Consider the following 26,751-nt stretch of genomic DNA (forward strand, 5'->3'; position numbering starts at 1 on the left):
ATAAATATATCTGTTTGTTTTGAAAGATTGAAAGCGCGTTTACCTCCGATGTTGACAAAATAACACTTGTCCGCACTCGAGCGAACGTTAGGCGAGAAATGAGCGCGTCTAGTGGTGCAAACCGTTGATTCGTAATATATTTTTATTACTTGTTATTTTTATTGATCTAATAAAATATATAATAATAATAAAAACTGATCATGTTCCAGAATACTTGGCGATTACGCGATTGTTGTTGATATGGAATTACATTGTTGTATATGGACATTTTGCACATTAAATAAATCAATTTCAAATAAACTTTCGTGGTATTTAAAACATATAATTACAAGAATATACATGTATATTGTTGCAATTGAAAATAAAATCGAGAAAATGCGATATATTCTTTATTATCCTTCTTTATGAAAAAAAATCATCTCTAGATTTACCCAGAAAGATTAAAAAATATATATTTAGTAATTTTAGGACATGCACACTTATATACGCTTTGTATTTACAATTAAATAAATTTTCTTAAATATCATATTAAAGAAAATAATGTACGCATACAAGTGAAATAGAAAAAGTTTCTAGTGAATAGATAGTAACAATTAAGTTTAAAATAACGTAATACATGATTTCGGAAAGAGATTAAACACTTATCCGAGAAAAAATGTTTCATACATAATTATATAAAATATATCCATATACATATATTTTCTTTCTCTTCTATAATCTCTGTTCGTATATATAAGAAAAATGATTAGAAGAATAATGGAAAAATAATTATATGTATAAATAACTTGCATTTTTTTTTTACAAAAAGTAAAATTGTTGTTGATATGGAATTACATTGGGCAATTTTTTCTCATTTCCTTAAACTTCATTTTTTTATTAAAAAAAGAATGCAAAGTTAGTCTTTTAATTATTTTTCAATTTTTCTTTATAAACACAGATTATACAAAAGAAACAACATTTATGGACATATTTTATATACATATAATTATATACGAAAAATTTCTTTTATTAATTGAGTTAATTAGAAAATAATTGTTTACACTGTATCCACTGTATTATAGATACGATAATAACTTGTATCCTGCAACGACTAAGCTTGCAATGTGAATGCTTAAATTATAACAAATTGTCTCGAGTTCATTGAGCTGAAAATAATTTTTATTCATTATTTGTTCTCTTCTTCTCTTTTCTGTGCATATATACAATATTTCTTTTAGAATATCTGGTAGACTGGTAACTTTTACTGAAACACTTACGGGTCACTCTTAAAAATATATAATATTAATTACAATCTTTAACTTGGAATTGATTAAAATACTTATTAGTACGGAATCAATTCGAGAAACACAATGCTTGTCGTAATTGCATTCATTAACGATATACAACTTCGTTTATTTGCGAAACTAATTATAATTTATCTTATGATGGAATAACAATTGAACTAATCACAATAAACACATCGCGCGTTGTACGAGTGACAATGACTGCTCGTATCTTCACGAAATTAAAAAAAAAAGAAAGGAAAAAAGTATAACAAGAGTTCTGTAATGATGCATACGCGGCTTTCGCGAATGAAAGCAGTTACATCGGCTTCATTCGGCGAAGCGTGACGATCTCGTGACGGTCACGAGACTTCTAATCTAAAATTATCTTCGTTGCACATCGCGTCCCTTATATCGCGACTGGGACACGCATAAGTACAATAAAAAACGGTGGCTTTATTGCGACAGCGCTTTACACTGCTTGCAGTTCTCCATTCGCTCGTTGAATTCCTCTATCTGCAACGTCATCTCGAAGAACTTGTATTTGTCGTGGATATTCCGCGTGGCGGTTCGCAAGATGTTCTGGGGACTCGCTCCAGGTTCTGCGAATAAAGACGTTATTTATAATGAAAGAAAATAAATATGATAGACGATAGAAGCAAAATGCGCGATTTTGTGATGATACAATTTATTATAAGAGTCCAGAGATGAACGATAAGATGCAAGATTTTATAAAGTTCCAAATCGAGGAATATAGAGATTTATAGTGCTGCTAAAGGATCTATTATTAGTGCGGGAATTTGAGAATCTAAAAATATGAGCTTTAAGCGCGCTTTGTGACGGCATAATACGTTATTTCAGGACTTCAGCTTTAGGTTCCATAACTAAAATGCATAAATAAGAAGTACACGTGTCGGATTGTATTTTTGGACGTACGTACTTATAGCAAGATGCGCCGACAGAGCGGTCTTGTCGAGCGAGAGCGCCCAGATTCTAAGATTGTGCACCTTAACGACTCCATCTATTTGCATAAAGGTGTTCTCCACTTGGGAATACTCGAAACCCTTGGGAATACCTTCCATCAGGACGTTAACTACGTCCTTAATAATCGCCACCGTAGTGAGGATAACTAATACGGAGAAGAGGAATGTACATATTGGATCCACTATGTTCCAACTTGGCTGAAACATAAGCCGATCATTAGAATCGTGCCTTGAAATCGTGTCGTCGATAGATAAGCCTCTATCTGTTGAATTACAAAAATGTTACGAAATTTCTCGAGGGTAAAATAAATAAAGGACAAACGTGTGACTCGATCTCGATATAAAAGATATAAAAAGCCCAAGAACGAAAAACTTTCCGAAACTTTATCTTTGATCCATACGTCATGACATAAATATATATATACATTGGTAAATACATTGATAAACTACTGACGAAAGTTTGAAGATACCTTAAAGTAAATGACTAATGCGGCGATAAATACTCCTATGCTCTGAATAAAATCACCCAAAACGTGGATGAAGGCGGCCCGCACGTTGATGTTCCTTTTCTGATGCTCCCCTTTGAGATCACCATCAAGCTCACTTTCCACGTCGCTGCCTCTATCGTGGCTATGCCCGCCGTGACTATGGCCATGCTGATGCAATGACAGGCCCATTCTGCAATGCCAAATTATACACGGTGCGTTATCTCTAAAGCAATTAAAGATGCGAGTCTAATTTCGGAAATTTTGTTGCAACCGATTTCTGCTAAATATTTTATCAGGCCATTTAATTCGATTAATTCTCAACGATTTCTCATTAATTTCTCACATTCAAATTGCCGTAATTCGTATCGTTATCGTTCGAATTGCACAACGAAGGAATACTCGATTAATGTTACGTTATGCACATTCTAATTCCCATTGCTATAAGAACTTCGTGAACAATCGTGCATGGTATCGCGTAGCCATGCATGAATCGCCGTTGGGTCGCGCAGAAGATTAAATAAATATTGTCGTTAATGATATCACTAACACTAGATTTACCGCAACACCAACCGCCGACGTGATCAGCATCACCGTGGCGTCCAACACGAAGTCCTTGTGGATGATTCTCTCTATCGCGAGGTAGAATAAGATGCCAGTGACCACCCATATTAACAAAACTGAAGTCAATGCTCCGATGACCTAAAACAGCGTATAAAAATTTATCAATTTCCATCAATTTGTAATATTTCTAATGTTTTACAAGATAATTTACAAGAAAATTTCCGCATGTGTATTAACTTTTTTTTGTAGTACAATATATACCGCGAACAGTTCGAAATTAATTTGAAACGGCTTTTAATCACATTCAGGCAATATTTATTCTATGTTACACTTCACTAATTTCTGCATCTAAATTAACTATATTACATTTTTATTTGTCGATAAGATTTAACGTTTAATTTTTCGCTCGATTTAGTTTATCTCAATATCTATATCAGAAGGAGAGTGAAAAAAAAGTACTCACCTCCGCTCGATACCAACCAAAAGGCATTTTTCTGGTGGCTGGTCTACCAGCGACCCAGATGGAGAAGAGAGATATCATAAAAGACGCGAAGTCAGTCAACAAATGTGCGGCATCGGTCGCTATCGCCAAGCTGTTCGATAATACACCGCCTGAAGAGGAGAAGAAAAATAAGAAGAAAATTTGTGTGTATGTACGATAACTGGTGTGCCCGCGCTCATAATTTAACTTCTACAAAGTATTTTCGTTTACATAGATAACGTATTTTGTTGTATTACCGACGATTTCTGCTATCATGAAAATAACGCAGAGCGCACTGGCTATCAGCAACTTTTTTCGGGCTTTCTTGTCGATCTCCTCGTTCCTCTCCCTGTGACAGTGATCTTCCGGAGACACTAAAAATAATCGTAATAAAAAGAATGTCATCAGTTTATTTAAAAGGAAAGGAGTTCGAAAAGTCAGTTTCGTCAAATGTCAATTAGAGCTATTTGATTAATGCAAAAATTAGATATTTTAATATAATACAAATATAACGTGGAAACACAGTTTCTTTATCCTTCTTAGTCTCTTCGATTAATTTGAAACGCGCCGATAGAGAATTGGACAAATATTCTTATAATAATTTGTCGTCGAGTTTGTCGTTATTATTTCTATTTTTGGAATAATTTTTACTTTATTTTCTCAAATATGCGCGATGAAATACTTGCTGAGGAAAACGTACTTGTCGGATTTTGTTGATAGTCCGCGGATGCATTTTCGTCGCCGGAGCCTTTCACCACCGTACAACAACCTGACAATTTTCCGTGAACGCAGAAGATGACCTTCCGCGGGGACATCTCACTTTCTTCATCCTCGTTGTTATTCGGCGGTATGCTCGTCCCATAGCCATAAATCGCCTTATCCTTGAACCTGCAGTCAATCATAAATCCATTTCTACTTCACACAGTTGAAGTAAAGGTACAAAGAATTGTTTTTACAGAGAAGAATGTCTAACTTCGCTAGCTGTTATAGATCCTTTACTATAACGCGGCCGACTTTGAGGCAAAATGAAATGCTACGCTTTCGATTATCATTTATAATCCTATTATAATTTATTATAATTATATTCATAGATATTATTTATTATTTATAAATTATAAATAACAATTACTTATACATATAAGGTATTTAGTATCTTTTCTCTATTCTTCGCGATTGTAAATGGCGCACACAGCGATCACTCTTTCTTATGTTGCGCAATGGAAGAAAGCGATTACGTATTAGTGAACTAATCCATGCGGCTTGCCGACGATTCGAGGAAAAAACATGACGCGTCTTTGTAGAGTCATTTCTTTTGAGAAATTATCTAGTTTCGTCAAGCGTCTCATTTATCGTGCTAGTTTTATTTCGTTGAACTTTTTGGGGATGTCGAAATAATTTCGATAATTTTTTGTTTGTCAATCAATAAACCACGATATCGAAAATTGCGGCTATCTCTTCTGCTTCTTAGCTTTCTTAGATAAGATCTGTACGGAGATATTCATGTCTGATCGGTCGACGTGATAAGAGGAAGTGGTACAACTATTTATGGAACGAGAAACTCGGTATAAAGTCAATTAATGTAATAAAAATAAAATTCGTACTTTTACAGAATTTATTTCTTCACCAGAATTTTGCGATTATTTATTGAAAATCTATATCTTTGAATCTTTATTTCACTTATTTGATAGAGAAGCCTTATTCGCCTTATTTTTTATTTTTAAACGCGAATATTTCTTAATAATATTAAAAAATCAATATTTCTTAGAATAATATTAATATTATTCATATAAGAGTCTTCATATTCTTAAAAATACAAATCTTGATAGAATGATCAATATTTCTAAGAAAAGAAAGAAGAAAAACTTGCAAGTAAAGAGAATGTGTAAGAATAATGAAGAGGTATCAACATAGAGGATACAAAAAAATCATGTATTTCTACTCCATTCTAATTGCGTAAGCAATTTCGTAACGAGCCTGCCGGAAACGTATTGTATGCATAATATGTATTGTTGACATTATTACACGCTTTAACAACAGTAATACATTATATACACGAATACGTGACCAGTTCTTATCGCCTTCCGCAGAATGCTATATTATCTATCAAGCAGATATCAATGATGATGCCGTGCGCAAATGCGCATTCGTTACACGCGCTCTCCCTCTGCGTTCCCCTAATCAGTGACTGATTCAATGACGGTGACAATGATGCCGTGTGCAAAGTCACACGATCGAAGAATATCGATGAAGATGAAGGTTCGCGATATCGCGCGCTTACGCCATTATATGTACGTGCGAAAGAATTGGATATGTAGCCGCGTCTGAATTCCACCGGAACATTTTTACGTCACATCATGATATACACACACACACACACACATTTATATAATATTATATGTATATACATATAGGTATATGCACATATTATATAATATGTAAAAATGTACTTACATAATTATTGAAAACTTAACAAAGGATTTCTATCTGCAAACTGTAAACGTTTGGTCGCGGCTCTCGTTAAACTATCAAGCTCATAATTTCCATCTCATCGCGAGTTACACCTATTATATATATTTTTTTATCGCGTAGCCTTAATCTTTTTGGGGGGCCGCGTACGGCGCGGAAAGAGAAGGTCGACCCTCGGGAATTTGTCCTTCAGCTAGGAGCGGTGACCAGATATTCACGGAGATTCGTGACGGCCTTCGTCGCTGAGTCAAGGTGCTCGACGATGGGCCACGACTTTGTGGGTTTTTGCCGATATCAAAGATATGAGACGCGAGGACAACGCGAGGACTCGCGTCGATGCGTATCTCGCGTGTACTTCCTTTCGTCTACGATACACGCGTGGTCTCGCTTATCTCTTCACCTCCTACGCCCGCCAGAGAGAAAATGACAAATGGTTTCACAACTTTGTGGAAACTCCCCGTTCATCGTCATTTGAACGACCGAATAGCGAACAGCAATGGGAAAATCGAGGGGAAAATAGACAAGCGAAGAGTTCACCGCTTCTCGAAAGTCATCGTCATTTTATTGCCAAAATGCGCTCTTTACCCACGGCAATCTGCATTATAATTATCTGTATCAGATTATATGTGTTTTCGGATCGGTTGAGTTGCCTGCGGATTATCTCGTCACGTGCTCTTAAATAATCAGATGCACCGGCGGATTAAAATAACCGACGACGATCGCTCGCCGCCGCTCCGCCGTCATGCTATCCGACACCATGTCAGTGTTTAGTAATTATACTGTGATAATACGAGAACAACAGTCGAGCCTCGTCGAGAGAGAGAGAGAAAAAAAACCACTTCCATAGGCGTCGACAAGAGACGCATGCCTTCTAGTAGAAAAAAGTCTATCGCTGGATATAACTGGAATTCTTGTGGAGATATCAGTGTCTTTCTTAATAGAAATAGTCTAATCATGTTCTCTAATCGTTTACTAGTACTGAAGAATCTAAGAAAGGGTATCGAATAACGAGAATTTTGACGGAAATAAAGTTGTTAGCTGAATCGATAATATTAAATATTAATTGTATTAATATTAATATCATTTAAATAATTGTTATATTGTCTTAAAAAAAGAGATATTCTTTTTTTGTAATATCCTAGATTGATTACTCCAGGAAGAAAACTCGAACAAGCGCGTCGATCCTTGCGCATCGCGGCGCCTATGATCGTTTCAGGATCGCACGATCGCGATCGCATACACGCGAGTGCACCCTTCCTACCCTCGCGATAAAACGTGATCGTTACAACGGCTGTAAAATTATCCACTTCGCAAATGCCACTACTTGGCACTTACGATTTAACGCGAGATAACAGTGTGCCGAACATAGAATTGACGGTGTTGATGGCAAAATGGATTAGTAATTACAGACGGATTGGTATTTACCGCGGAGGTAAAAGAAAGCCAGTCCTACCTATGCGCCGCGAAAATTGCGTACAGCAGTTTCGGTTAAACAATCGTGAATTAACGATTCGTTGTTCTTAACCCCTGGAAAGCATGACAGGCCGATAATCAAGTATATATAAAAAGAAGAAGCAGAAGAGAAAAAAGAAACTTGTGGCGTATGCGGTTTCGTAGGTACGATGCGCTAACGAGAGAGAAACCCAAGAAGTCAACCGCGAACGATCGTGCTTTAAACGATCGTTGATAGTCGTTCTTCTCCATAACGACATTCGATCTAGCAGCGAGCTTTTAAAGAGGATAGCCCAGCAAGATTATTTGCACGTATTATTTGTCTCGTATTTCCGTCTGGCATTTATCACGCAGCTCGATTAAGCTAACAATTTTCATATTTCATGTTACAGGCCTCCAAAAATATCTGTCCACGTAAAAGGACTGCGTATGTACGTCTTTTAACGTGAACATATAGCTTTAGTATAGCTGAAGAAAATATAGCTTCGATATAACTTCAAAAATATATCTAGATACGAAATAATAAAAAAAAAAAATAATTATTTTACTATTTGAGTCAGGTGTAAATGTCAAACGTATCGTTGATCAATCGCTGGTACAGTGTACAGCGTCAATTAAGTTATCTTAAAATTATTTAATGAAATTACGAATATGTAAGTGTGACAGTGGGTCCATTCACGTTTTACGTGGACTACCAATGCATATGTATAGAAAAAGAGATCTCGGCAACGCCGAAGTATTTCAAGGCTTTTGAAGGTCCATGGACACCGACGGCAATGTTTTTAGGTCGCTCGAAGCTATAGGTCCCGTTATTCCGGCGGCGTTCGCCTGAAAATACTCCGTGTGATGAACAAAACCGAAGCCGGGAATCACGCGAGAGTGCACTCCTCTTATCATCCTCGCACGAGTAGCTCCACGTAATTACGTAGTTCCTCGGAGTTACGATTTACGTAAATAATGCCCCGGCGCAATTTTATCCGAGTTCAATGATATTCATCGTGAACACCCGAGGCGGGGAATACCCAGAAAACGGAGCGACAGAACCAATTCGATGAAAGTTGTCAGCGGAAAGCAACGAGATGATTCTTTTTTACGTTCTAGAATTTTATTTCTCGGAATAAACTTTCGCAAAACAAAGTTGTACGCGAAAAGACTATGATTTTATATAATTAACGTACAACAAATAATAAGAAGCGAGTTTCCTCCAGACGAGGAAACTCGCACATTCTTACATCTACGCACCGAGATGCGTGGAGTCGATTAAAAAAACGTCCGGGAAAAACACGTTTTGTCATTTTTACAGGCGCAAGAACTGTGCTGGCGGCTATGCGCGACGATTCAATCGGAAGAAAACGCACGTTTTTGTTAAACGCTCGCGAAACTGGTTGCACGTCCTCGCGTGCTATCACATTAGAGATACTGTCGCGTGGCAAAGTGAAGGGGAATCGCGGCCTTGTTGCTCGCGGTGCCACAATGCATGCGCGGCGCGGTGCGGCGCGGCGCGGCGCGGCAAAAGTACCGCATAATTTCGGCAATCAGCGAGTTCAGTTTTCCGAGCTCGTTAAACGCACGCGGAGACATTGCCCGAGGAAAGAGAAATCGTAAGAGGAAAGGCTTTCTCGTCGTGACGACGCGACGAGTGTGCGAATGTCAAAAGTCGGCAGTCGCGCCGTTCCCCGTCAACAAACAGTGAGAATATTTTGATAATATTCCGCGATATTCTGGATTCTTTCAAGACTGCTCATCGACGTTTTATATTTCGCATAATATCCAATACTTTTTTTGTTCATAAATGAGAACCCTAGTAGCACAATACGCACTGACGGCAACACGTTGGCTAAATATTGGTTGTCGGAATGTCTTGGCCTTTTTGAATATTCCTCAATAAAAAGCTAATACTGGTTATTAATAAAATGCAAGTGCACTGTTAATATTAGCTCAAAAAGACAGATCGTCTACTTTACCAATATAGTTATCTACTTTACCAATATGAGAAATTAGTCTATACCCAACATAAAAATTGGATAAGCATTGTTAGCCAATACTACTACAATAAAGTTGTGCTACTAGGGAACTCGAAGTTGTGAATTCATAGAAATTAATAATTGAAAAACTCCTGGCGCCTCGATACTTTTCCAGAGGAACTTGGGCCTTGAATATAAATACACAAATTATCCAAAATATTTTACACGATGCCTGCATTGCCTGCGAATCACCCTGGAGTTGGTGTTGATGATTGACGACATTACTTGCGGACGTGTAATTTCTCCAACTCCCCTCGTCGAGGGTTAATTTTCCAATCGATCCCACCAGCCGACGATTATCCCGTACCTTCCGTCTGCCAATATAATTCGATAGCAAGAATATGATACCTAGCGCTAGTAGCAAATATTATTCCGAAAAGAGAGGAAGCTCGACGCGCGCGGCGCGATGCGAAGATTAGCCGGTGGAGATGAACGATTTTTCCCGAAAGACCCGATACCATCTTTCAGGAAACAGCACACTCCAACTTCCGATTCCACCAGACACCACTCGTTTTATTTTCACGTAACATCGTTATCTCTCTTCGGAAATCGGAGCTCGTCACAAATTCACGGAGGACGCGCATCGAGACGTGTCACAGATGCATCCCTCAAAGTGGAGCGAACCGATCCGGGAGAGATTGGCGACCAGTCTCCCCCCCGCGAGGAGGTTTCCGCGATCTCGCGAAATTTTCCGCTCGCTGGATTCCGCGCGGATTCTCCTGCTGCGATCAACGATTGAGAACTCGATGGGAACTCACAGCTTGATCTTCTCGTCATCCATGATCGTTCCCGAGGTGGAGCGCTCGCGGATCCAGCCAGCTTCGCAATCGGTCGGCCGCCGATCGCGCGACGTCGCCGTGTCCAGTCTTCCTTGGGACGAGAGATCCGTCCAAGCGGATCCTTGGTTTTGTCGAATCGCGGGCGAGTGCCAAGCGCCGGGAAAAAAAGAGGAAGACGAGAGATTGCGGCGCGCTCGTCCGAGAGGAGCGGAGGAGCGCGGATGGAGGCGGCGGACGGGGGACGGGGCGGGAGGCGCGGCAACTGGTTGCGTGCCGTAATCTCAGCGTATAGTCGTGTATGCGGGGATTGTCTCTGTCGTCCTCCGGACGACCGGAGGGACGCGGATCGACTGCACCCGTCACTCGTCGAATGAAGAACAGGGAGCCCCGCTCTTTCGGTGGAAAGAGGGCCCGTGTTCAGCCCGCGGGCCCGCTCGTCCGACAGATAAAAGATCTAACATTAGCGATCGGCCTCTCTCTTCCCTCTCACATGTGTCCGCGCTCTCCTTCCTTCCTTCCCTTTCTCTCCCTCTCTCTCTCTTTCTCTCTGTCTCTCTCTTTCCTCTCTTTTTTTTAATACTCTTCCTTCCCAGTCCCTCTGCCTTTCCTCTCGGTCGGTCTGTCTTTATCGGGAATCCCCACTTGCTGGCACGTCGACTCTCGCTCCCTTTCTATCTGTTGTCTCCGTCTCCGTCTATTTCTTCTATCTCCATTTGGAGAAGATATGTCTCGTCGTAATCGAGAGCCTTCGTCCCACACCCGACACGTCCACCAAGTACACAGGCTGTTTTTTCGTAGCCCGTAATGTCAAGTGTCTTTGAACTCGTCTGGGAGAGAAATCGTCGAGGAAAAAGCAAATAAGCTCTCCGACCCGGCTGATCGAATTAATTGCTTTTTAGACGGAGATATTCCGTCTCATCGCACGTTGCGTCAGTCTCTGAAACTTCGGAACATCCTGTTGCATTTGATGGTACCACTGATATATCTCGTGTCCTGCTGTGTTCGACAGCTCCGCACGTTCATTTTGGTGTCAACAGGTGCTTTCACAAGTCCGGATCCGGTTTATTGCATCCGCAATGGATTTAATAGTCGCGCGAGTCATTCGCGCGATTTTATCGGCGAGCGCGTAGTCGATCGACACTTGTCCCTCTCGCACCGCGTGTCTTCGCCAGTAATCACGCCCCGGCAGTATTCGTCTTATCAGTATCTCGTTCGAGAGTCTCGAATGAGACGCGCGGGACCGATAGCGTTCTACGAAAGTCGCTCGGCTCCCGCGTCCAACGCGAAATGTCGATTTCGACTTAAAAATGGAAAAGGGAAAAGGATTCCTTAGATCAGCGATGTGATTCCTCTCCTGAAGACTTTACCGATCGTAGCGAAATATCCCGAGGTCCCGAGGTCCCGTTGAAGCGAGGAGTCTAAGCGAAAGTTTACGTGCTGCCGTCGATCACGTTGTGGATCGCGGATCGAGACTGAGCGAATGGCGAAGGTGCAAATAAACACGCGGGTTATGTTCGCGTAACTTTCCATAGAGGTACAGCGGACGCACGTGATGCAGAAGCACGAGGCGCGTGCCGATCGCGCGAGGAAACGGATTTCGTAATCGAGAGGCGATTCTTCCTCGCGATCGCGTTAGATTTCGACGAAGATTCGATCGACGATCGAGCAAGGGTCGATTTGTCCTCGGAGAAATGTCGAGACCTCGGCAATATCTTTGTCGATGATCGTGGCTTGTAAAATCATAAAGAAAGCGACGGAAAGAATCGTGAAAATACGATAAAGATTCCGGCGAGGAACGTGGGAATGTTAGCTCGAATAGACCTGTTCTTTTTACCTGAACTTCTCGCACGGTTCATCTTTTCTCTTTTTCTTTTCACGTTGGAGAGAAAAAGATAAAAGATGAACTGTACGAGAAGTTTAGGTAAAAAGAACAGGTCTTACACTTTCGAAGGAGATGTAACTGCACGGAGAAAAATATACGACAAATGCACGAATATGTAGTTGGGGGGGAGTGCTTCAAACATTCTTGAAAAATAAATACTTTTTCTTGTTAAACTTGTGCCATGTATCTGTGCAATCGTATACAATATATAGTTGGCTCTTTGGAATATTAAATTATAAGCAGCTGCGGAAGAAACAGTTTAAAATAAAATAAATATGCTGAAGAAAACAATAAATATTTACGTATTTTCTTCTTTCTCTTTTTTTCTCTCTGCTAATAATTAAAATAAAACAAATTAATATAAAGAATGATAATAAACTAAATTAAAACAAAAACGATATCAATAATGTTCTAGTTTTAGTTATAATATAACTAAATTTTCGTCATATTATGACAAAAATTGTGCTCATCCGATGCAGCATAAAAATCAGATAGCCATTCCCAACATCCAATATGCGATAAAATATTAAAAATACCTGCCTGTTACGCGCATATTTCTTTTTAAATGCCGATAGTCCCGTGTATAATGTCTGTCGATTTTTTTAAATTGTTAAGCAGGTTGGTTGACGTCCCGCTGCAGGGCAGCAGGAAAGCATATAGATTAGATTTTCGTCGCGTAAAATAAACAAATTTTAGCAAATAAATATGTGGAATGCATCCAATTGCTGTTTCTTAAGGTTTAAAAAGAGTTGTTTATAGTGTTTGTACAATTGAAACTCAAATACGTTATTATTTACGTTGAAATGTGGAAATAATAAATGTGCGGTTCTGTTTTATTTTTACAATTTCTTGATAACTATAAAGACGAATCATTTCAGTCTTCGAGAAAGTTCTTCCTAAATATATGTAAAAAATTATTTGCACCTATTTTCATTAAATTCTCATCATTTTTAATATGCTTTCGAGAGTTAATTACATTACAGGTTAGATCCGTTAGATAATATTTTTGCTGTGTCGCCCGTGTATAAGAGAGAGACAAGAGTATAACTTCAATAATATAATTAATTACTCGACAACTATGTAGACAATTGGCATGGACGATAGATTCCCATAGACGAATATCCTCCATAAATTTGAACTAATTCTTATCAAATTGAATTGAGCAACCACCCTCCTTAATAAAGCAGCTACGAAAGGGACAGTTTAAAATCCGCTCATAAAAAATATATTTAATTGTTGATATTTTTTCGCAATGCTGATAGTTCTGTCATTGCGCTGGCTTCGTGTGCATCTGTTATCGCATATTTTGACAGTTTTAAGCGTTGTCTACAATGGCAGCAGTAGTATGCAGTAAGACGTAAGCAGTAAGTTATTGACTAATGGGATTTTTACAATTCAAGAATAATCCACTGCGGTTGGTCAATAGCTTACTGCTTACGCCTTACTGCATTCTCCTGCTGCCATTGTAGACGATGCATTAATATGTATCAAGGGTTAATAGTGTAATAGTAAAAGTATAATGTTAAAGCTAAATAGCGCGCGCGAAGCGCGCGTCTGTGATGTCCAGTTAAATAAATAAGTCGAAAGAAAATAGTACAATATACACGTGTTTTCTTCTCTCTTTGTTAATAGTTCAAATAAAAGATTTACAAAAACAGATTAGTATAAAGAATGATAATAAGTTAAATTGAAACAAATTTATCATTAACGATGTCAAAAACGTTCGTCTAGTTTCAAGTTTTATATGACAAAAATCAAGAGACACGGTATAGTGTCTCGTGCCAAATACACGCGCAGCGCGAGACCGCCGTGTGACTCGAATCTTTTACGCGAACGCACGAGTTGCAAGTACTCAAGATTTTGAGATCTTAATAACAAGTAAACGGATCAAGTTCTAAGTAGTCATGTTTACTCGAGGCAGCGTAAAAGAATCTGCTATTTTCAACGTCCAATGTGCGATGAAATATTACAGATATGCTTACGCATGTTTTTTTTTTAATGCTGGCAGTCACGTGTACGTTTGTCATAATTTTTTTTACTGTTAATAAAATTGTACGGAAGAGACAGTTTAAAGTAAGATAAGTAAGTCGGAAAAAAAACAGCACAATTAATATCTATGTGTTCTCTTCTCTCTCTGCTATATAATAGTTAAAATAAAATAGATTAATATAAAGAATGATAATAAGTTAAATTAAAATAAATTTAACAATGTCAAAAACGTTCGTCCAGTACTCTAGTTTTAAGTTCTAGTTATATGACAAAAATCGTGTTCACTCGATGCTCGATGCATCATAAAAAATCAGCTATTCCCAACGTCCAACGTGCGATGAAATATTAAAGATGCTACCTATTGTGCACACTTCTTTTTAAAGGTGGTCATGTGCACGACTGTCATAGTTTGCATCGTGCATCATTGATCAATGATGATGCGCAACGCAAATACAATGTTATGAGATACCCGGAAAAACGCGAGCAAAGCGCGAGGAGCTGAGAATAAATGATCTTATAAATTATCTCTAACAAACTAGGTCTTGCTATCGCTACACTTAAACATGATACAAAACACATAAATCAACACAATGCAATTACGGAAATTCGTTTGGACTCTATAAATCACATACGTCTCTAAATTGGAGTACTTCGAATTAAATCATCTGAACATCTGAACGTTTGTGAAAATAAAACTTGGCAAATCTGATCGAAATGATAATAATGATCCTTTTCTCGTATCGCAAATAATCTGAAAGCGAGAACAAGAGTAATTTTTTAACTTATTTACTCGTCGACGATGCAGCCGAAGTCCATTTTCACGGTGGCCGAATGGTGTTTCGATCAGGACTACCGGCTATTACCTAGCGCGATGATATTTTGTAACTCTTTCGGCGGCATATATCGCGAGACGAGGGGTAGGGTTCCGCGTAAAACAATTGGATACTTGGGGGTTGGATTTTTACGTTTACGCGGAAACGTGATTCGGATCGCGAGAAAAAAAGGTCGATACACAGAGGTGTTAAACAGAAAGAAATAATGATATCTATTATTGGATGACCTCCGTCTGTCTATCAAAAACTACGTGTACGAACGCCATCGACGATAAAAAAGCGTAAATGGTCGCAGAACTTTTAATGATTGGCATGTCCCTGATAATTTAATGCGCCATTTCAGATTTTTCGATGAATTGTATTACTATTACAATTGCCTACTCCGTAGCCATAAATTTATTACTGCAACTTTCTGACGATCGATCGAAATTACTTTATATTTTTTTGTCGCTGTCAAGGTAATGGTCGATACTCGATAATTTGATGCTATTGTAATATATTCCAATAAGTAATAAATAAGCGACGCAATTTAATGCAAAAGTTTCAACAAAACAGAAAAAAATAGGTAAATATTTCTATTATATGCTATAATTTTACAAAACACTACGTTTAGAGTGTTTTGTCAAATATTTAGTCAAATAAATTTGTAATTTTCCAAACTCAGAAGCTGATTTAAGCATTTTCCTTCTACTTCATTTTCTATTTTTACTTTTTTCACACCATCATATCGCTTTAAATTATTTCAATTGGTTGAATTGCATATGTCGGATTATTTAAATTGCAACAATTTTACTACCAAATACGTTAAAAGATAAGAAATGCACGTTTTTCGCATCAAATACACGACGAACTCGACGGAGACACACGTGTCGTATTCTATCAAATGAGAAATTCGAAAACGAATCGTATCCCTGGCATCACCAAAATATTATCAAAGTGAAACTTACTCGTTGGCTCTGTTATTTTGCTCCACGACGACGGTGAGAAATTCTATGTTGGCGGACTTAGCTCCACTGTTTTCCATGTCGTGAAATGTTCTGGACGGGCCGTCGGCGAGGAGGAGCGCGAACGACACGGACACGCGAGCATCGAACAATTGACAGAAGCCGACCGCCAAGCCGACCGCGCAGCCAAGGCAAGGCAAGGCAAATCTGCGACAGCGCGGGGTTACTATGCGTCGGGAGATGTCATTAGTGCGTGGCGGTCTAATTCTCTCTCTCTTTCTCTCTTTCCTTCCTGAACTGCTTACATAAATATTATGAACAAGGGGGATGCGTGTAAAGTGATGACTCGGATTAATTCACCCGATATCTTCGTCCCCGAGAGCCGTCGATAAAAGTCGCTCCTGTTTCGATGCACAGATGTGTGATGACGAAGTTGCTCCGATTTCATACGTCCATCGATCCACGAAATCAAGCGAAGCACGATAAACGATGATAAAAGAGCGTTTTATCGCGAGAAATTAGTCTATATTTTGCGCGACCTCGCGCGTCACGCTCGATCCTCGATCCTTGATTGAAAGATGGTCAATGATGAGGCGCAATGATTTCAAGCCTCTGCCCGATCGTCGCTCCATTATTCCCATTCGATAATCGAAATCGAGGATTGTTGGATTATGGAATGTTTGGGTTACAGAAATGTGTCGAATTTCTTCGTTCGCCTCGCTCTGATTCACTTCGCGGCCGCGGCGTTCAAAATAAATTCCCACGAAAGACACAATCAATCGTGATTAGCGCCGCGCATGCAATGATCTGTGCTGAAAAATATGTCGCAAAAAATGTCGTTATTAAAAATGGAATCGGGTTTATCTACGAGTAAATTTATCGGTACATAACAGTTACTGTATGCACAGATAAATTTATTTAAAAACTAAATGTATTAATATGGATAAGCAGTTTAGCTTTAGCTAGATATTTTCCTCTCTTTCCTCTACTATACCATACAGAATAAAATATCAAAGATATCTTACAAATGTTACAAGTTTATTTCTTATAACTATCATAGTAGACAATAATCAATCACAATTGGCTTAATAACATGAACAGAATTGTGTGTTCATGAGTAACTGGAATACTGTACTCTCAACAATTAGATTAATTAATTAATTAGATTCATTGGACTTTACCGACTTCTTGCTTCGACTTGATTTAAAGAAGTAGCAACTTTGCGCGTTCGCTATATGAAAAAACGAGATTATTTTGAAGTCCATAATTCATGATTATATATGAAGTGCGGATCTAATAAGAATAAGTAACAAAGACCTTCAGCTTCCAATATATCCTTATTTCTGAGAGTTTACACGAGCACCAGTGGCAAATATTTACACATCGAGTGCCAAATGTCAATTACAAAAGTGAAATATGGAAATTTTTACGTATTGGCGCTTGTTAATAAGCGTAAATGAAGATTTCTTTATACAGAATTTTATAAAATTTTTTCAATGATCGGGGGTTTATAACATCCCTCAGATCGTCGCATGTAAATGTAATTTACAATTCCACGTGGCTCGAGACATGATCAACAGTTTCTGAAACAAAGAAAAAACAAATGTCTCGTGAAAAAAATATATGCGTACTTATATATTTAAAAAAGTACAAATTAGAAACTTGCACATTGCTTCCTCATCATTACAGATCGCTACCGTTGCTCCTATTTTATTTCGCTCACAAAGCTCCTTTTATGAGAAAGCTTATTGTATTTTATTTGATGCATAATTATTAGTATTTATTAGTTTGGCTTCCTCATAGAGGAAGCTTTATGAGCGAAATAAAATAGGAGCAATGGTAGCGATCTGTAATGATGAGGAAGCAATGTGCAAGTTTCTAATTTGCACGCTTTTTCCATTTAAAATTTAACTTTTTTATAAATTGAAAAAGGGTTAGCTTAGTAGCACAAGTGGGGTTTTACAATTGATGCAATATCAAATCGATGTTGACTTTGAGAGTTCAGGCTACATGGTCCATATATGGACTTCGCATATGGACCTTTGATCGCGTATAAAGGTGGATTTAATCAATTAAATTTTAAAGAATTATATATGAAATAGGGGTAGAAAAGACTGAAAAATATAATAGAATTAGAAATAACCTGATATCTCAAAACTTGCGGAAATTAGAGCTATCACAGGCATTCTTAAAAAATTATGGACCTTTGATCGCGTATAAAGCTGAGTCTAATCAATCAAATCTTAAAGTATTATATATGAAATAAGGATAGAAAAGACTAAAAAATATAATAGAATTAGAAATAACCTGATATCTCAAAATTTGCGGAAGTTAGAGCTGTCAGAAATTTTTCAAAAAATTCAAAATTTTATAAAAAAGGAATCCCTGTATCGATCATCGCCAAATTCAATACCAACTTTCCTTTAATAATACTCTACATTTTTAAAAAAATTGAGCCCGATATCTCAAAAATTACTGAAGTTGAAGCATAAATAGACAACAAAAGCGTTACATACACACAAACACACACATACACACGAACATTTTGTACAGAAGTGATTTTTCGACGTTTTAGAACATTCTAAACACTTTGCCAAAGATAACTAAAAAAATTTTTTTTCACGAAAACAAAGCCTCTATGAGGAAGCAAAACATATTGCGGAAAACATACCACTGTCTTTCTCCGTCTGTCTGTTAGCATTCTCTACCTTCTGTTGCAGAGTTTTAATTTCTTCGTCGTAACCCACCCATTCAGGCAAGATACGCATGGCTGCTTGCAATTTCGCTTCTTTAGTCATCGGATTATTACACTATAACAGAAGAAACAGGACAGAAAGATATATTACCTAGTAAATCTAAATTGTTAGAAATATTACGACATATTTGTTCTTATGATATAAATGAGAATACATACTAAATCTATAGTTTTGGCGTATTTCTTAGACGCATCGTCGCACCACGTTTCGCACCACAACCACTCCTGTGGTAGCGTTTTGATGGCCACTTGATGGATCATATTGTTAGGGAGATCCTAAAGCCATTACCGATTATTTCACAAAACGCGAAAAAACAATGATTATAATAATTAACAAATCTTTATATTCTTGCAAATTTAAATTATTTAAATCATTCAAATCACTCGTTTCACGTACTTGATCAAGATTTGCTAAGCTATTTGGATCTTGACTCAACGCCTGATACTGCCCACGCAACCTATCTCCGGCGGCGATACGACGGAATCGTTTGAGATCGACCACATATAGTGCGCTAATATGGTAAGCACGACCCTGCAAGTGATTTCTCCAATATCCTTGCTTCCAAAATCTGAATCCATCCATTTCGACTCTGCTTTCACAGAATGGCGTGTATGCGTAAGGTGCGCCGCCGAGATCCATAGTTGCCAGTTCCTTCAAGTCCGCTCTTACCACCTATACAAAAAACGATAAGAAATTTAAAAAACACGTGAAGTTATTAAGAATGTATATTAATATCGCCACATCTCAAACAGCTTGCTTACCTGATCGGCATCGACAAATATTATTTTCTTAACGTTCAGTGGGAACAGCACATCGAGAAACAGGATTTTATATCCCCAAATAGTCCTCTGTTTCTCAGTTTGTTGATGAAGCCAACGAGGCCATTTATATTGAACGAGTTCATACTCAAAGCCATATTCTTTAGCCATATGTGGCAGAAAGTCCTGTATTATAAAGAAAGATTTTGTTACTCTTTTCTTTTATTAGAGTTTTATAGAACAAAATTTCACTGTTATATGCCGTACTGCCGTACATGTTTACCTTTAGCGTTGGTGAAAGATAATTTTTTAAGAACCAGAACTTGACCGGTGTTTTAGTGTGTTTAATAACACTCAGCATCATGATCTTCAAGAATCTCTCGTATAGATGACCAGAGGCAAGAGAAAAGATATTTAATTTCTCATCTTTGTCTTCATTTTCGTCCGTCGTCGTAAATGTCCTAGTTTTGAAAATATAGCAAAACATATATCAAGACTTATTACAAGTTTGAATTGATTTAGCTATTTTACATCAGCCAATAAAGTATCCCAATTAATACAAGCTACATTCTTAAAGCAGTTAATATGTTAAGTCAGTTAATAGAACGAATCAAAGACAAGAACACATATTGGTGACTTGGAATTACGGTAATGTCAATGTGAATGAACTAATGTAATGGTTCGCAGTACATTAAGATTGCAGATTAACTGGATGTTAGAATTTAAAGCCACGAATATGTTCTCCGTTATAATGCATATGTATTTATGCTTGGTTTATCTTTATGGAATATGTGTATGTGTGTACTTAATTATAGAAAATTATGAATGTACTTAACTACATAATAATGAGAAGCTTACCAAAATTTGGCAATGCTAAAAAAGAGAGAACAAATAAAAGTTAAAGTTCGAAGGTAACCGAATACCATGCTACGCATGTTAAATACTAACACCCAGCATTAGGAAATTATTGAGACATGGAATACAAGTAATTCAATCAATCGAATGTACCTAGAAATGGAGTTCCATAATCCAGAATCGTTCTCGTTGTCCGACAAAAGATCCATTCTCGCCTTATCTGGCTTCTTGGAAACCTTCACTTTCAACACGTGACTCCTTAAAGAACTTATCAGGACTTTCACATCGTTGCCGTTCTGAATAACGTCCTGTCCGTCAACAGTGGTAAAGTCGTATATTTCTGCGGATCGTCCTTGCCGAAGTCGCAACACCCATTCGCCGGGATTCGCCTTGAGTTGGAAGTACCCTAGATTGGCCATTACTATAGTATCAACCATCACGGGTTGTTTCTCAGTGCCCAATGTGAACTGAAGGCCTCTTGGTGGGTTTCCCATTACTGCTTCAAAACAGTGACCCTCGAGCAGTAAGTATTCTAACTCAAATTCACTGAAACAATACAAAATAAAAGTTAACGAAACTAGAATCAAATTTATTTGATTGAAATTTATAATAAGATATATTTCAATATTTTTACCTATGCACGCCCATCGCGACATTATCGAGCTTAATATTATCTAAATCATAAACACTGCGCACTACTTCTACGAGCCAGTTCTCAGGTGCGTGAATGTATTGCGTTAATAGTGACGAAGTGGGAAGTTTTGTAAACCTTGCGATAGAACCACTGATATCTCCTTCTGGTGTGAACTGCAATTCAGGTTCGAGCACAAATCGATAAAAGCTGGAATAAGAAAGAAAAATAGTTCACAACAAAAGACAAAAGAATTATGAAGAAATTCGAGCATTAATTTACCTCTTCAATGGCATATCGCTATTCTTGTCTACGCAATTCAAAAATACTTTTATATTGCAATTTAGGGCTTGTTGTAGTGTTTTCAGTATCGGACCCAATTTTTGAGCACCACGTGAAACTGGATCTACAATGGCAATAAAGTTGAAGGCGACTTCATCGGGATTAGCTGCTGGAATTTTTATAACACTGCAAAATAAAACAAACATTCTTGTATGTAATGTTCAGCAATCAAACATTTTTATACATATTACACTTCATTTTTTACTTATGTATATTTCGCAAAAAATTATTACTTTACCTGTGATCATCTCCATGGAAAGGAACATCGTACCGACTTCGAGTTTGTGTACGTGGAACTAAGAGTGAAGTGATTTTCATAATCGTATCATCCGTAATATTATTTTCTTCTGTACAAAATATTACAAACATTTAATTATTTTTACCGTACAGATTAAAAAATCTATGCTTTTTTAAATAATAGAATCATGAAATACCATATTCATCTTCGTTGAATATTTGATCTTTTATCAATTTCATGAATAATTTCTCGCCATAGGTGCTCTGGCTAAATCTTTCTAATAAAGAAAAGTCTTCACTTGTAAATTCTTCACTGCTATCCAAGGGGCCGATAATACGGGCATTACACAAAACTGCTCTTGTTCCCGTCTCCATGCTTAGGACGGTTTTAACGTAATGTTGATGCAACGATAATATCGAATTTTGAGTCTCTAAGATTGCTGCCACAGATTCGTCCTGTAACAATTAAATTATTGATGAAGTAATTTTCAGCAATACGTATATGTATGTATTTTGTAGACATTTATCTTACCTCAATCTCAAAATTACCATTAGCAATGAGAGCTGCATTGTCTTCTTTCAGGATTTTACGCAAATAAAGTATAGCCTTTTCCGGCGGTAATGCACTTATTGCAGCAAGCACAATTTTGTTAATATCAGACTTGAGATTTGCGTCATCCTTTGCATTAATAATAACACTAACTCGCGCATCAGTATTTGATTCCTATAAAAAATATATAAATTTTATATATTGTTATAGTACACATATATATATATGAAGTTTAGTTTTGAATTACATACTACGTATTCGAGGGCCTCTCGTAGTAATTGCCTGCCAGACAACGATTTCAAATCAGCTACCACCCAGAAGGAATATAAATGACGCATATTGCGACGCGGTACAAAGAAGTAGTGCATTTTCTTCATTAAATAAGTTGACAGATTTTGAGAAGACCATTTAGTATAGTCGTCATCTTCAGGAATTGTGCCAATTAAATTTAACCACGCATTTTTATCCACCTTCAAAATACGCTCGTTTAATCTAGAATGCGAAATAATCAATGTAATGGAACCTATTATATTAATTTAGAGATTTAATTATAAGAGTTATTATGAGAATCACGTACCGTGGCATGACATTTGGTTGGTTCATGAGAAAATCAATGATGTCGTCTCCTTCTGTTACTTCCCCTCGATACACTGCTTTTTGCAACATAGGTGTCTGTGTCATAATAGTAGATAACACTGCTTCTTCGTAAGATTCAGAATTTATTTGATTAGGTGTCAAGGGTACACCGTTCAACAAAGCTTGTGGGAACTTCTTGAAACCACATCGTTTTATAAAATCGCTAGCTAAATGCCGTCCTACATCGTACTCTGATTCCTCACCAAGAATGTAAGGTATACTAGCGGATGAGTCTTTGGATCTGATAACTTTTTTTACATCATCTACGTCAGCATAATTCCCGATGTAATTTCCTAACTGGAGCAAAAACAAGTTATATTTTTTAAATAAAACCACAGATCAAAATGCTAAATATAAAGCTTTACCTCTGACAAGAAATGTAAAGCCTCTTTCGGACTTCTAGTGTCTGCAAAATAGTGATACGCATTGTTAGCTGCGACACTGGCATCCATTAAACCTGTTACAGATGTATTATAATTTGTCACAAAGACAAATCCTACCCTCAGTGGTGCAGAATGCGCATAAAGAGATTGTGCTAGAGTTATTAGTGGCATGGAATCCTCACTTAGAGGATCAATAATTAATACCTAAGAAAAAAATCATGTGTTAATTATTCCACGTAAAATATGCATTATCATTTCTGATTTTTAGAAATACTGACTAAATTATATAAATTTCTTCTAATATTTCTGAGCATCCCAGGAAACGTTGGCCGTAATAATTCGGTTAACGACGGCGACCAATTACTGTAGCGTGGATCATTCTCGATATCGTTGATCCAATTAATTGCGGAATCTCTTATGTCCATTGCAAAATTTTGATTATCCGTACCTCCAGATAAATCCAAAGCTAACAATTTACTCATCTTTTTATTACTAAAGCCTGAAATAATTCACAAAAATATAATCTTTGAATAGATTAACATATTGATAATTCGATATATCTATTTGTAAATCTTACCAATTTTATGAAGAGCTTCCATCACTCGTAGCTCGCTCCTCAAAGACTCTAAAAGTGTTAGAACATCAATAGCTTCCAGGTCAAAAAATAAGCCATTGATGAAAAGCGCCGTATCAGTTGGCTGTATATTTAGACTCGCCATGAATATTTCCTGATTCAGTTTCATTTCTTTCTTCATATCGCTATTTACTTTAGTTCGAATTAGCGATTTTGCCTATAAGAACAAAAATAAATCAGCCATTACATACCCATATAAGATACAGAATTCATTTCAATACGCACTTGCATAGGAAAATTCTGCGATATATCGGTCAAGATGTTTAATGCTTCTGCAGAAGGGGACTTCATTATCCTTTCAGCTGCCTGATGACTCAGTTCTTGAAACTGCCATACTTTAAAAGCACCGATTTCGTGGCTGGTTTCCAGTAAATACGTCTGTATTTTATCCAATTCAGCTTGTTGATCTGGATGCAATTTCCTGAAAAGATATACATCACAGTGATGCAATGCCGAGTGTTACGCACAGATACAATTCAATTCAATGGCGCAACAGTCCGAGTCGGACTTAGGCCTCCCCCAAAGTCATGTGCTTGTGGTACGCACGTAGGTTGTACACAAGCACATGGAACCTACAGTTTTAACGCCGAATCCAAACGGCAAGGTAGAGAGGGTTTCTAGGCAAGGGATACTCCTGACGGGCTGCCATTCCGTCGAGGAGAGACAAGCGATACAATTTATTTATTTTGGTTCTACCAAGACTGGATTCGAACCTGAGATCTTTGGTTTAGCAGACCAGGTTACGCACAGATACACGAACTAAATACCTTACGTTCTTACTAACCGCCTTACTTTAAAGTCATAAAGTTGATTCCTTCAATTTCTTCCATGCCATCGTTTGCCACTTCCGAGTCTTTCCCTGTGTTGTCTTTAATATCGGAATCGTCAGTCGCTTTGTACTCTGTAGATTTCATTTGCAACTCTACACCATAGCCCGATAAACGCAATCTCTTATCCTCCCTCTCCTGTAAATTGTTTTAGATATAAGAAACACAATTCTTTATACTATATGTGCTGTCTATAATGTATTTTTATTACCTTAACATAATGACGAAGGATGTAATTGATCCCTTTTGTTTCCGCTATGTTTTTTAGCTTCTCATGAAAATCGGAGAACGTAGGAGTCCCAATCTGGCCGTATAATATCATCACTTTATCGGATTCTGGAGTACTTAAATATCGATGATCTACGTCATAGGTATCTATACTTTCCCATGTATCCTGGAAAACAAATAATGCAATTACGTATGTGAATTATGTCGATGAATGTCAGACAAGATACAGTGAATTACCAACCTGCTCGAGCAAATTATCTATATCTTCTAGAGAACAAGTAAATGTTCCCCCAACGTTAACAACATTGTTGCATCCGTACGAAGAAACATTTTTATTCACAGCCATTTGAGAGAACATTTCCACGCGTGAGGAATAAATACGTAAAGACAATCCTAACTTAAAAACTGCTATCTCAGATTCGGACAGATACTTTTTGGCCAATTCCAGAATAACGTCATAATTCTCCTTCTGTGTAGCTGTTTGGGATAATTATAGAGGATGAATGTGACTGTGGCACGTACTCCGAATTCAATTGAATCACAATACAATTACCCAGCACAAGATTGCTGATCCTTCTGGAATACGAGTCGATAAACTTCCAAAAGTAACTTGGATTCTCATCGCTAAGATATTCAGCTGCCTCGAGAACGAGAGGCGTTTCGTTCCATTTGGCATTTATTAAAGTCGTCACGTATTTGTTGATCTTCTTGTCGGCTCCAAGTTGACTGGAGCATAACGCGAGTATATAACAAAATATGAGTCCCTTCATCTGCAACAAATATGGAAGAAATTATCAAGTACATGTCGTCAACAAATTGTTATTAAATCTCTCCCGTTGGCCATAAAAATTCGCGAAGAGAGACGTACGTTTTCAGGAGGGAAGTCGAGCGAGTTTCGTCGGCAAAACTTTGCGAATTTTCACTGAGACTTACTACAAATCGCATTTCAATACACGTGACAGTCACGTCGGATACACCGAATATGATAGGATGCCCGATGAAATCTGTATACGTACAACGTTTAACAATCACTGATAAGGCGGTGCTATGGGGTTTGCGATTTCATCGATGGCCAGACAAAGGACGCCTGACACTTTACGTACCTCCGTAAGAGTTAACTAAAGTTATCTTAGCTACAAAGAATGCATTGATGACTACAGTCGGTCCATTCGGCGCGCGTGCCACATGCACGATATCTCGGAAAGGCGATCGAGCTTACGAGCGTTTATCATGCGGCGAATTTCGGGGTGACGGGTGACGTATTGTCGCTCCGGTAGTCCGCTGGTCCGCTGGTGGCACAATTGGCGGCACTCTCGAGAGTCTCGAGCCGTCATCTCGGTCCGGTCCAAAAGCCGCGCGAGCGTTTCCATGAAATGACGCGACGAAACGGCGACGCGATTCCGGATTGGTTGAATCCCGAGATTTTGTCCAAATGTAAATAAGCGAATCGTATCAAATATAAAATATATTATGCCCGTGGCGCGTGATATATTGATGATTATTTATTAAAAATGTAACTTTACATAATGTATTTTTGCGATATTAATAAAGTTCAATTACTGTATAATGTGTATTATACTGTAGCAATAATACAATTTAATTGCATATTTTTAGTTAATTAATTGTACGCTTTTATTAGCTATCCATTTGACTCGCATAGTATCACCGGAACCAAAGTTGCATATATTCAAATATTTCGTCATTACCACGTGTAGAACGTGATAGGCACAGAACAAATTGATTTCGGAACGACTGCAGGCGTCGCAATAA

The 26,751-nt window shown here is 37.8% G+C and overlaps 2 protein-coding genes across 7 annotated transcripts; both read right to left on the bottom strand.

Annotated features, from left to right (window-relative positions):
- Nucleotides 1-1,140: 1,140 nt before the first annotated feature.
- LOC139820082 (proton-coupled zinc antiporter SLC30A2) lies at nucleotides 1,141-16,361 on the bottom strand. Of its 5 annotated transcripts, none has more exons than XM_071790048.1 (8): nucleotides 16,148-16,361; nucleotides 4,476-4,663; nucleotides 4,033-4,149; nucleotides 3,758-3,906; nucleotides 3,281-3,432; nucleotides 2,716-2,923; nucleotides 2,203-2,443; nucleotides 1,141-1,864 (listed from the first exon to the last, which is right to left on the bottom strand). In XM_071790048.1, exons 1-8 carry the CDS (start codon nucleotides 16,222-16,224, stop codon nucleotides 1,719-1,721), a joined length of 1,278 nt encoding a protein of 425 aa, XP_071646149.1. In that variant the 5' UTR covers nucleotides 16,225-16,361; the 3' UTR covers nucleotides 1,141-1,718. The 5 variants fall into 5 exon arrangements, with proteins under 5 accessions (XP_071646149.1, XP_071646146.1, XP_071646148.1 ...); XM_071790045.1 differs by lacking the exon at nucleotides 16,148-16,361 and adding an exon at nucleotides 10,476-11,844; XM_071790047.1 differs by lacking the exon at nucleotides 16,148-16,361 and adding an exon at nucleotides 9,883-10,245.
- An 800-nt stretch (nucleotides 16,362-17,161) lies between these two features.
- On the bottom strand, nucleotides 17,162-26,298 carry Uggt (UDP-glucose-glycoprotein glucosyltransferase). 2 transcript variants are annotated; one of them, XM_071790032.1, is made up of 24 exons: nucleotides 26,085-26,298; nucleotides 25,535-25,751; nucleotides 25,223-25,458; nucleotides 24,965-25,147; nucleotides 24,719-24,891; nucleotides 24,152-24,347; nucleotides 23,870-24,083; nucleotides 23,571-23,791; nucleotides 23,275-23,496; nucleotides 22,851-23,206; nucleotides 22,525-22,765; nucleotides 22,256-22,447; nucleotides 21,921-22,179; nucleotides 21,725-21,833; nucleotides 21,427-21,612; nucleotides 21,148-21,354; nucleotides 20,667-21,059; nucleotides 20,517-20,531; nucleotides 19,942-20,119; nucleotides 19,662-19,844; nucleotides 19,297-19,572; nucleotides 19,059-19,175; nucleotides 18,816-18,954; nucleotides 17,162-17,727 (listed from the first exon to the last, which is right to left on the bottom strand). In XM_071790032.1, the coding sequence occupies exons 2-24, from the start codon at nucleotides 25,749-25,751 to the stop codon at nucleotides 17,690-17,692; spliced, it is 4,551 nt and encodes a 1,516-aa protein (XP_071646133.1). In that variant the 5' UTR covers nucleotides 26,085-26,298; the 3' UTR covers nucleotides 17,162-17,689. The 2 variants fall into 2 exon arrangements, with proteins under 2 accessions (XP_071646133.1, XP_071646134.1); XM_071790033.1 differs by lacking the exon at nucleotides 20,517-20,531 and having other exon boundaries at nucleotides 26,085-26,297.
- Nucleotides 26,299-26,751: the final 453 nt, after the last annotated feature.

Source organism: Temnothorax longispinosus, chromosome 10 (assembly GCF_030848805.1).
Source record: "Temnothorax longispinosus isolate EJ_2023e chromosome 10, Tlon_JGU_v1, whole genome shotgun sequence".
NCBI lineage: Eukaryota > Metazoa > Arthropoda > Insecta > Hymenoptera > Formicidae > Temnothorax > Temnothorax longispinosus.